This window comes from Leptinotarsa decemlineata, unplaced genomic scaffold (genome assembly GCF_025532065.1).
Source record: "Leptinotarsa decemlineata unplaced genomic scaffold, Ldec_3_MD MMD2_tig00002082_RagTag_RagTag, whole genome shotgun sequence".
NCBI classification, from domain to species: Eukaryota; Metazoa; Arthropoda; class Insecta; order Coleoptera; family Chrysomelidae; genus Leptinotarsa; species Leptinotarsa decemlineata.
This window is the reverse complement of record NW_027412573.1, coordinates 3,979,506-3,990,989: the sequence shown is the minus strand read 5'-3', so window position 1 is coordinate 3,990,989 and position 11,484 is coordinate 3,979,506. Positions and strand designations below refer to the sequence as shown.

Genomic DNA, 11,484 nt, shown 5'->3' with positions numbered 1-11,484 from the left:
GAGTTGCAACAGAGTTGCGAATATTCAGATGAGGATATAAAATTACTGCACATAAATTATACTTTACGGCTTAATGCGCCTCAATGGCAAAAGCCATTAACATAGAGAGAGAGAGAGATAGAAATCGTACTTTGCTGGGCTAGGGGAAAAAATAAAATTGAAAGCTGAGAAGAAGAAGAAACACGAAGAAGAGAGGAGGTTGGGAATGTATCTAGAATTTTTTTGAAGTTCAATTACGGGCCTGATTCATTTCTTATTTGGATTTCAGTGCTTCTTGAAAAAATTATTCGTGATCATACTTTAGTTTTTGTATATACTTTTCTTTGATGGATCTGTGTTCATTAAAGCCACTAATTGTTTTCTGCAAAACATTAATTTCATCTAGTTCAGTATTCGTACAACAGTATTTGTACAACAATCAAATTCCTGGTCAAATATCAAATGTTTTTCTTTCTTTTTTTGTTAGACAACTTTTATAATGAAATACTTAGCGACTTTTCATTCTGATTTTGTATGTTAATATTTTCATTAATGTTATCGAGGTTGAAACATTGTTTCTCATTGTCGAAATTCGTCCTACATGTGATTTTTCGTGAGAATGTTTCTTTTTTCTCGGTACCTTCGGTTTCCTCGTTTCGATAGATTGCAAACAAGAAAAAAGTTAAGGTACACCAAACCATAAAATATACCAAAAGAATGAAAAATGAGCATCTGTTTTCAGTTTGTAATCTCGAAGTGTGTAGAAGAAATTTTGAAGTTTTTTTTTGTGATTCCTAAGCTTTTTTCATTGCCCCAAGTGAAATATTTAAAAAATAATGTTGCAGCATTCCATAATAGTTTATTCTAGTGAACCTTCTCAAATGTGTGAAACGTCATTTTCTAGATTAATATTTAGAGATGAGTATAACACAAGTATATGCATGTAAAGTGGGTACTCTAAGTGAGTATTAAATTTCAAATTAAACTCTATTTTTTTTTAATTATAAAAACTCTACTTTAGCTATCTAGGTGATATTTTGAGCAACATAAAGTCCCAAAAATACTTAATCGATAGAATAAAAAAATATATATTGAAACTGAAAATGAAACGGAATATATTTATTGAAACTAGAAAAATAAGTACATTGCTACAAGAAAACATTTTTTTTTCTACAAACCTAAAGAACAACAAAAATAACATATTTCAAATAAAAGTGAATACCATTTAATGGTAATTATTCTTAAATAAGGCAGAGAGCGAGCAAGTAATATGTGATACCGATACTTATGAGAAATTTTGATTTTGAAATTTTATTTGGTTTCTCTTTGGCTTTTTTGAAATTCATCAAAAACGGTTATATCACAATTCAGTTACTAAGTAAAGCGATATTAATTTCCTTAACCATTTTGACTCTATTAACAAATTTGGACAACCGCTCTTTGGATAAAGGCTGAGTAGAGTACCATAATGGACTGTCGGGTGTACAATGTTTTTCCGGCATCAGATACATCAAATCGTACTTATGCTTGACGCTTTCGGGACACTTAGACAGGTAATACTCGTATAATTTCACAGGGCACCTCAAAGGGTTTTCGGAGCATTCTTTTTGCTCGAATATTCTTCCACAATTCCCCCTCCTCGACACAGGATCAGGATAAAGTCTCAGGACCATAGACTTGGAGTTCTTCCGCTGGATTTTCATCACATTACAAAACGAGAGCTTCATATGAGCTTCCACTGTCGACCGAAAATAATACTTGGTATTGAAGTAAACCAAGGTGTTGAGCAAGACGAAGGGAGAGTGACATCCCAACTGCTTCGTTTCCCAGAGGTGTTCCTCCTCTAAGCGCGTGACGATGAAGTGAGACTCGTCGTCGTACAGTGCGCAAAACTTCATCGCCTGTTCGTTCAGGCAATCGGTGAACCTCTCGTAAATATCGTTATAAAATATGTTATCTGATCTTCCGTTTTCCTGCAAATAGTGTTGGATTCCCAAGCACAGGTAATAAATAGTGTCGGGGGCGTATTCGTCCCCGTTAGGCTTCCGCAGTTCATTGATGAATAGGCAGAGGGCGTCGCTGAACTCCTCGGGTGACATGGAGAGGATTTCCGACTTGAACGCTTTGGCATTCTTAGAGACGCGCGTTTTCGAGACCCACTGCTTCCAAGCGTTTATGCCCAAGGCGTAGTCGAGGCGCATGTCGGTTGTTTTACTTAGGGCCTCTTTCTCGACCTGACACAGCTCCTCAAACCTGCCTTTCTTATCTCCCGCGTAGTCAGTTTCGTTGGGTCTCTTCAACCCATGGGCTTCTTCGGACTTGAAATGCGTGAAGGTATCTGGCAAAGCCCATTCCAAGTCGAAGTTTCTCGCTAGATCCCCCTCGCATATTTCCTCGCTTTCGATGTCCTCTGCTTCGCTACGTGACTCGATGTCACTGTCCGAATCGTTTTCAACTCCGCTCTTTGACAACAAAGCAGCTATATCGAGCAATTCGGCCTCCAGTCGATTGGAAGGGACCTTATTCTTTACATTCAGTATTTCCTTCATCATACCTTTAGCCGAGTTCCGAGTAGTAGGTATAAATACGGGAACGGGGATTGGTATCGGAATGGGCACAGTAGAGGGAACCGGGAGCGCGTACATTGCCATTGGTATCGGGACGTAAATGGGAACGGGAACCGGGAGCAAAGTTCTGTTAACTTCTGTTTGCACCGCCTTTTGTACCTTCTTGGGCAGTGGGGGTGCTACTTGGACGCCTTTGTTCTCTTTTTTTGCATAGCACATAGTGGCTACATTGCGCTGCGTAACGATGCGTTGTTTTAATAGCGTCAGCTTCGGTACTTCGTACTTCTTGAGACAGTTCGTGGAGCAGAAGTGGATGTCCGGTAACTGGCGGGCGTGTCTCTTGACCATCCCGGTGTCGATACTGACAGTTTGGCACCAGGCGCAAGGAGTCAACTTTCTCTTGGTGAAGACGAACACGTTCCTGCAGGTGTTCGAGCAGAGCCTAATTTCTTCGCCGGCGAATATGAACCTGTGTTCCTCCAGCAACTTGCTGGGGTAGTACTTCTTGCACATCGAGCACTGTTCGGCCCCAGTTTGCAGTTGCACGTAGCTATAAGCCGAGAGACACTGCTTGCTGCAGAAGTACTGTGTCTCTGACCTGTGCTCTAGCTGTATCGTTAGAGGCTTGGCGCTTTTGCAGACGGTGCAAGTAGTATTGGCGGGAATATTGTACGTCGCGCATGTTGTCTTTTCCATGAACTTATTGTAGCAGATTTTGGAGCAGAAAATCACATCGTTCAGCAGAAAGTTGAACTGTAACCTCGCGATGATCCAGTCCGTAGAAGAGTTTGCCGGTTTGACGTTTTCGCAGAACGAGCAGATGTTCACGGTAGTCCTATATTTGGCGATGCAATTTTGAGAGCAGAACACGACGAAGCAGTTCTTGAGTCGCTGATAGTATTTCCCGAAGGAGTCTACTTGTACTTTCGCGATGCAACTGGTGCACTGCCAAAGTAAAGTTTTTTGGTATTTCGAAACGCATGCTTCGCCGCAAAAGTTCATAAACTCCCAGGAAACGAAGTTTTCAGTGTTGACTTCCTCCATGCAAGCTGTGCATTTTCTTTTTTTGGCGTAGGTGAGGGTTTCGTTATTATTTTCTTCGCTCATTGTTGTGTAGCTGTTTTCGTTCAGATGGGAACGCGCTTCCATATCTGCTCCTATTTTAACAAACACATGAGTGAATAACATTGATTCAAGTAAGATAATCTAAGGCGTCTCTAGAAATTGTAATCTATTCATAGAAAAAATGTATACATTCATTTATATATTTCACCTTCGTAACTTAAATACCAATGAATATGTCTATGTATCGCAAATCTGATCATACAGGACTGTTCAAATTCGTGGGGATTTCGCTGACGTTGACGTTATATTCAACTATCTACCATGCTCTACATATACCTTATAATGTCTACTTCCGTCATTTTGACGTCACTTTCTAGTGACGTCACTTCCCATGACCCAAGAATTAGGCCTCTGGAAGTTGTATCACGCGGAAAAATGTCACTGAAAATATTACAGACAGAATAGGATATTAGTGATATCAACATATTTCAGGTACTTGCTGGAGTTTTTGAGAATTTGCAGTACATAAAGACAGTAAGAATTTTTCACAAATAGACAGTGGGCATTCTTGTAGACTGGCTATTATAAATCAAATCATCTAAAGGAACGATTCGTTCAGGCCAGCCTCAACTCCCTACAATGTAGGTTAATGGACTGACACTTATCAGAAAACAACTATTCCCCTGGCTAATACCACGAAGGCAGGATATAATCCAACACCCTTTGTGGTATTAGCCAGGGGAGTATAGTTGTTTTCTGATAAGTGTCAGTCCATTACCCTACAGTGTAGAAGTGTAGGGAGTTGAGACTGGCCTAAACGAATTGTTCCTTTAGATTGACAGTAAGAATTGCGTCCATCCGAGGACCGTAATAGAATATAATAATTTATTTGATGATCACCAAAATGCCTGAATACTCGAGATTATCAAAAAACATCAATTTTATAAAATTATATTGAAAAATTTGTTGTAAAAAGTCTAAATATGCTATGATGAGATTCTGATTGTGCAATGGAAATTGCTATGGTTAAGTGTGAAGAGATTTTCAAATTGTTTGCAAATGAAGAAAATACTGCAAAAATAGAATTTTGAAATGTTCGGTTTTATCCGTATTTCTCCGAAAACAAAACTGCTGGAAAGCTTCTTTCGTCGTGTTCGATACTTTGAAGGTGGTCATTTACTAAATGATCAACATGTACCTAATGCCAAATATATTTTGTCTATGAATTCACACATTCTGAACTTTGTAAGATTCCATTTTTTTTTTCAATAACCTTACGTTGTTGGAGAGTATTTTCGTATTTTCATTTATGCAGTTATTATAATTATTTTGCTTCATTGCTTATCGCTATTTCCATCGCCACAATTATTTTATAAAATGCAAGCCCTTTCAGCTGAGAATAAAAAAACTGATCTTCATCATACATTTTTTGATATTAGACTTTTGTGAGCTCTTGGAAACATGACTTGAACAAAATCCGGGCTATTAGGAAATAATCGTAAAGAAATTGTAGACATCATCAGTAGTCGAAGTCTCAACAATGACCGACAGACTTTTCCACTGTTTCGAACAATACACCATCAGCATTATTCATGTTACCTAACAATTAATATTACAAATACAATAAGTATTTCAGCTCATGTAGTTAGAACACCATATGGGGATTAGATCTTTTCGAAGTTACCAACTTGATGAATCATTTAACATCATAATAAAACCGTAGGAATAGATATAAAACAATTATAAAAATATGTTTTGTCTATTGTAGTAATTTCAATTATGATTTGATCTCATAAATGTTACTAAATTGAAAGGGGTTTATTTTTAGGAGAGATTTAATTTTGGGATGATGATGACATAAGTAGATTTAACTTATTCATGATATAAAGTCGTGATTTTATGAATGAATTGGGTACTTCATCTCATAATGTTATCCAGACTGGTACTGAAAAGGCAAGTCTGAAACATCGGATGTCTGACATTGAGGATGCCAGTCTTCCCTGAAAGTGAAATTTTTAGCTCTTGCATATACTATATTGTGTAGCAATCTTGTGAATGATATCTGATTCAATTCCATTACAAATGTTTGGGAGTACACACTGAATAGGAAATAGTGTTTTTATATAATTCACTGTTCATATAAAAGTCGTTGTTTCAAAAGTGTTTTTTCCTTTCTGTGATTCAATATTCATATAATAATAATGATAATTTTTATTTGCATTCAATTACATGCTTCAATATAAACATAAAAATATTTCTGAAAGGATGACAAAACAAAAAAGTATATATACATATAAAAAATAATATATTTTATTTTATTGTAAATATATGGGGGACACTGTTTATTGATTACTGCATGGGTTAAAATGAAGTTTTTGACGATCTTGCATTTTTAACCACTTTGCGAATCTTGGATCATATTTGCGAATACCGTAGATCAATCTGAGACATGATTTCTGAATTTTTTTATACGATTGATATCGTTATGATCTAAGCATGGTCCATACAGAACGTCACAAAAGTTGGTGACTCAGGACAAGTGTATCACTTAACGTTCTTTTACGTGATTATGAAAAAACATGTCTGTGAGGGTAGGTATATCATTTTCAATGAACAATAAGCCTTTCGAAGACGAGAGTTAATATGTTTTCTAAATCGAAGTTCTGTATCTAAGTGTAAACCCAAATTCCTTGCATCACTTGTAAACAGTAACTCTTCATTTTGAATTTTAATTCTCATAATGGTTTCAATGTGATGTTTGTTTTTTCCAAATATCATTACTTTAGACTTGACTGCGTTGATTTTCAACTTATGCGCATGTGATACCTCTACTAATCGGTTTATATCTTCAGATATAACTTTTTGAGTCTCAAACCAATCTTCTGGAGCAAATGAGTGATACAATTGTGTATCATCAGCATAAAAGTGGACTTTACAAGTTGTAATGCTTGAAATGAAATTACTTCTGTATATACTAAATAGTACGGGGCCAAGTATAGACCCTTGTGGAACTCCACAAGTGACCTTTTTCTCTTGCTGACTGACCCACAGCTGTCTCCACGTATGACTGGAGACAGTCCGAAAAACCTATGAAGTGTGAAATAGAGAGTAAAATTTCGTGGTTTATCGTATCAAATGTTTTTGAATAATCTAAGAGAATAAGAACAGTTGTTTTTCCTCCATCTGTCCCTCTAATAATATCGTCAACAATGTTAAGTAAGGCTGTAGCACAACTGTGTCACGGTTTGAACCCTGATTGTTCAGAAGGCAACATAGTATATTTTTCAAGATGATGTCTTATTTGAAAGTTAATGATTTTTTCAATTACCTTCGACAGACATGGTAGTATACAAACCGGGCGGAGGTCATTGTAACTCATTACATCACTTTTCTTAGGCAATGCAACCTTCCAGTAAACAAGAATTGACAATACTAGTTAGGACCAGTAGCTAGTGATTTCAACTCTAGCAGGCATTTATGAAATTCTTCGACAGTAACTGTGGAAAAATGAAAGAGTTTCCCAAAAACAGCAAATGAAAGCATCTGTTTCGAGATGGTTTTTTCTTCCAGTTTGTGTCTGAAAGTTACTTCTTTGCATGATCTACACTCTGCACAACATTGTAAATAGTTTATTTTAAAAATAATTACTTTCTTCCTTTCTTTTGAATATTCCCACGTTTTTTTATATAAAGATGTATAAGTAGAAAGCCAAAACCTTTACAATTACAATTTAATACTTAGTTGAATATTATTCTACACAAACCACTGTAATTCAGTGTGGCAGTATTTTTTCTTAATTCGTCAGGTTTTTATGAATTGTGTCAGAAAAGAATTCTTTATTGTAATTCATTCCTTGTGGTGCTTGTAGAACTCATGAGCTGATAACTTCAAGTTTCTGTGGCTTCCCTGTTTATTCTTAACCTCATTAATCTTAGTTGGAATTTCTTTAAAGGAATAAAATCAGTACATATTAAAATCTAATAGCAAATTGCATGAAAATAACAATCCTGTGATTCATACAAAACAATTTGGTCATACTTAAGACATGTCTGTTGACACAATTGACACCTTATTTCGGCTCATTCAATAATATAAATTATGCCTAACAACCACTTAGTACGTACAATAATTCAACAATATCACATGATAAATAGTCAACTGCCTCTTTTGATATATTCTAAGCTGCTTTACAAAGAAATGAGCCTTCTAGGAATAAATCAATCTATTGAATGAAGACTACAGTTTTGCCACTAACACAAATGTTATTATTACTAATAAAAGAAATAAGCTTGTAGCAGTTGACTGCAATTTTGTTTACTGCATCATTAAAAAAATTATTTGAGAAAGAATCAGTTTTGTATTACTAACTACATGCCAAATGATAATTCCTTCTAAACTATTACTGAATTTGTAATTTTCAAGATAATTATCAATGCTGGTGATTGTTTAGCATCTATGAATGAAACATTGCTTACTCACAAGTAAATCGAAAAGTATTTATATGAATGTTATGAATTTTCAGCCAATTTCTAGAAATAGCATTGCTATTGAGCAAAACATATGCATTTCTTCAAAATAACATCTGGACCTCGAGCTTTTGATAATTTGTCACATTATTTTATAACTATTTTCTAGAGTCTCTGAAAAATTTTAAAAATTAGATATTTTTGAAAAAGAATTGTTGTTGACTCATTGATATATTTAATACACTTGTTATATGAAGTGTGGTAGTTTTCAGAATGATACAATAATTCTAGATCAAGAGTTCAGATGAGAAGAAAATTTTTTATAGTTAGGAGGTCTATTTCTTCCAAGTCTCCGGAAAATAATGTAGCCATGGGCTCAATGCGTTTTTCTCCCATCTACTAGTTTCTACAGATACTTTGTTGTTTGTCATATTCTTCTGAACATAATTTGGGTTGCACATGTATTGCTTGCCTGCTGTGAATCAGAGCCTCAGCTGAGGTCTTTGTAATGGAGTCCTATTTTGTTTAGGTATCCTCTAAATTGGCAATGTCCAGTGAGTAGCCCTATAATTATTCTGGGTCAACCCCTGTGGTGCTGAAGAAGCCCCTCATGAACATTTTTCCTGTGTGTATTCCCAGTACTCTTCAGGTTTCTTAAGTTTTTTATTGACCTATTTGCTGAGCAATTCCCCCCTCAGCTGGTTCAAGACTTATAGAGCTGATGATCTATATCTAGTACACTCAACAGCTTTTTGATAAGGGATGTTGAACTGCTGAAGTACAAATTACTTGGCATTAGTTGGCATCATTTTCAGCAAAAAAAGGAACTCAAGAAAGTATGAGGTATTTATGTAGAACAAGAAATCGAAAATTCAGTTAAAGCTGAAAATTGAAGTGTATTTTATAAATGTTCCTGTAGATCATATGTAGATCATATGAAGTGACTCAAGATGATTCATGAATAATTCCCTTCAAGATATTTGGGGAAAAATTTCACAGCATTTGTTACAAAACTATTTCCCAATTTATTTTTGTGATCAAATGAAAATGATATGTACTTGGACTGATTGAATTAGATTGGATTACAAATGTAAAAAAAAATGTAACAAATCGGACATTTTAAACTGAAGTCGTTCAGAATAAACATAAATTGTTAAATGAATCGTTCATTCAAATGTAGATATTCTCCTCGCATTATCACCGGTAAATTCCAAAACTCACCTGCAGAAAGTGCGTTACAAGATCGGTTCAGAAAACTAACTTGGGAAACACTTGAAATTAGTTACAAGTAAAACACCTCCCTAACTAGCATTTCAAAACGCTTTCCCTTCAGTTGATTTCCCACTCTTTTGTTTGAAGTTGACATATGTCATATATCAGTGTTGCCAATGTATGAAAAAGAAAATGAAAATTAGTTCTGTAGTATTGAATTTTACCACAAGATGCAGAGTTCCAAGCTGGTGTCGTGATAATGATTCGATGAAAATTGTAAACAACTGCTTCGTCAAACTGTTTTTTCCTTCATTCAAATGCCTTTCATAAGGATCGCCCAAATCGGTGAAACCATCTCTATGAATAACATACATAATGATATCGGTGTTAATATGGTTGATACATTTATATATATTTATATGATAGTGCTATTGTGCCTAACTTTCTTTTCTTGTTATGAATCGAAAATTGAAAATTAAAAATGTTTCGTGTTGTTACTGTTAAGATCCATGGATGGTTATTACAAAGCCTAGGTCGCCATATTCAAAGAAGAAATAGAAGTTTTCTTGGTTAAGTTACATTCCCAAGTTTATTTATTAGGTTATCATTCTTGTTTACTTCAATTTTCGTATGTTTTTACACTTAAAAAATGCCTAAATTGAGAAAACAAAGGCGTAGGAAAGTCTACAGACATAATGTTAATAGAAAGAGACTGCGGAATAAAATTTTTGATGCAGGAAAAATAGAATGGTGAGTAAAAATGGTTCTAAACCCATGCATGCATTCCTTCCATTTTATCTGTTATTACCTGATTCAGTTATCAAACAATCTTTGGAAAAATTAAAATATGAAATAAAGATGGAAACAATTTTAATCTAATTTTACATTTTGTTGTAAAATTTTTGGTGAAAGAAAACTAACACTTGATCTTGTTTTCAGTCAAGAGGTCAAAAATGCTTGGGAAAAACAAAAATCCGTCCAAACTAACCTCAAGCAAATGGGTTTATCATATGACCCTAATCAAACTATCAAAATTCCCAACAAAAAGAAGGAGCTCATATGCTTGGGTGGAGGAACAGAAAATTGGGATAGAACATCAGTTGAAGAACCTATAGTATTATCGAAAAGTTATGTTGCTGAATCTTTGGAAAATGATGCGAAAGCTCCTAGGGAAAGAAGATTCAATTTACCGAAGGGGCAATTAGAGCGCTTTTCATATTTGATGAAAGCTTATGGAAACGACTATAAGGCAATGGAACGAGACAAAAAGAATTATAATCAAGAGACTTGGAAGCAGATACGACAAAAAATTAAAAGGTTCATAAGCATAGCGGAAAAAAATAATAAATATTTAGATGGAATAGATTTAAGTTTGTATGAATTTAGCAATAGTGTATCAGATGATGAAATGTAGAAAATAAAATTTTGAAATGAGAGTGACAACAAGAAATGATGAATTTTTCGAAGTCATATATAAAGATGTTGAATTATTCAGTTTTTCCTGGAAGAGATGTTTCTAAACAAAAATCTAACAAAATATGTATAATAGTATATTTGAACAGACCTCATTGTATCTTCCTTGAGTTTTTTGTAAATAATCTTAATTTTCATCATCTAGTTGAACTGAATGTTCTATATTGAACGTTAGATTGAATAAATATTGGGTATTTTCACATGATATTTCATGGTTCACAATATATTCCACAGCAAGATTCTCTAACATTATAACATAAAATACCTGCTCTTTTTCAAGTGATTGCTTTCTTAAGATTTTTCGTATAGTATGAAAACGCTTAAATGAAACACATGTTGCGGTTTTGTAAACTGTTCAATGAAAGTCTCAGTGAATATTACAATATGTAAAAAAATATTATTCTGGGTACACCACAAAAAAGCGAAAAGCTATGGACTTTAAGTACATGTCACCAATTTCATTCAACCGGTAAAATATGCAAATGTCTGTTATGTCAATAACTGTTGTATGATTTTATCATAAAATAAATATTACCATTATATTCAGAAGTTTTTTTTTCAGAGCAGCTTCTATTGCCTGAAATTTGTAAACGTACCTCTCATTTTTCAGCTTTTGGTACTTTTTATCGAAGCCATCTTCAACCAAACTAGCGCCTTCAACAGCGTCAAGTTATTTTCACCTCAATACAAAAAAAAAAGAAGAAGAATACCCGCTTGTTAAT

The 11,484-nt window shown here is 34.6% G+C and overlaps 2 protein-coding genes across 4 annotated transcripts; one reads left to right on the top strand and one right to left on the bottom strand.

Moving 5' to 3' along the window:
• Positions 1-1,083: 1,083 nt before the first annotated feature.
• Positions 1,084-11,423, bottom strand: woc (zinc finger protein without children). Of its 3 annotated transcripts, none has more exons than XM_023162088.2 (2): positions 11,359-11,423; positions 1,084-3,703 (listed from the first exon to the last, which is right to left on the bottom strand). In XM_023162088.2, exons 1-2 carry the CDS (start codon positions 11,363-11,365, stop codon positions 1,347-1,349), a joined length of 2,364 nt encoding a protein of 787 aa, XP_023017856.2. In that variant the 5' UTR covers positions 11,366-11,423; the 3' UTR covers positions 1,084-1,346. The 3 variants fall into 3 exon arrangements, with proteins under 3 accessions (XP_023017856.2, XP_023017857.2, XP_023017855.2); XM_023162089.2 differs by lacking the exon at positions 11,359-11,423 and adding an exon at positions 9,299-9,414; XM_023162087.2 differs by lacking the exon at positions 11,359-11,423 and adding an exon at positions 3,820-3,947.
• On the top strand, positions 9,858-11,304 carry LOC111506873 (nucleolar protein 16). The gene is made up of 2 exons (XM_023162090.2): positions 9,858-10,039; positions 10,229-11,304. Exons 1-2 carry the CDS (start codon positions 9,939-9,941, stop codon positions 10,701-10,703), a joined length of 576 nt encoding a protein of 191 aa, XP_023017858.2. The 5' UTR covers positions 9,858-9,938; the 3' UTR covers positions 10,704-11,304.
• Positions 11,424-11,484: the final 61 nt, after the last annotated feature.

What these genes read in the sequence shown, in the direction of transcription:
- woc (XM_023162087.2), bottom strand. Translation starts at nt 3,871, where the DNA reads ATGATCAGATTTGCGATACATAGACATATTCATTGGTATTTAAGTTAC. An exon ending in TTGGTATTTAAGTTACGAAG is followed by an intron (nt 3,704 to 3,819) that starts GTGAAATATATA and finishes TTGTTAAAATAG; the next exon opens with GAGCAGATATGGAAGCGCGT.
- LOC111506873 (XM_023162090.2), top strand. Translation starts at nt 9,939, where the DNA reads ATGCCTAAATTGAGAAAACAAAGGCGTAGGAAAGTCTACAGACATAAT. An exon ending in GATGCAGGAAAAATAGAATG is followed by an intron (nt 10,040 to 10,228) that starts GTGAGTAAAAAT and finishes TCTTGTTTTCAG; the next exon opens with TCAAGAGGTCAAAAATGCTT.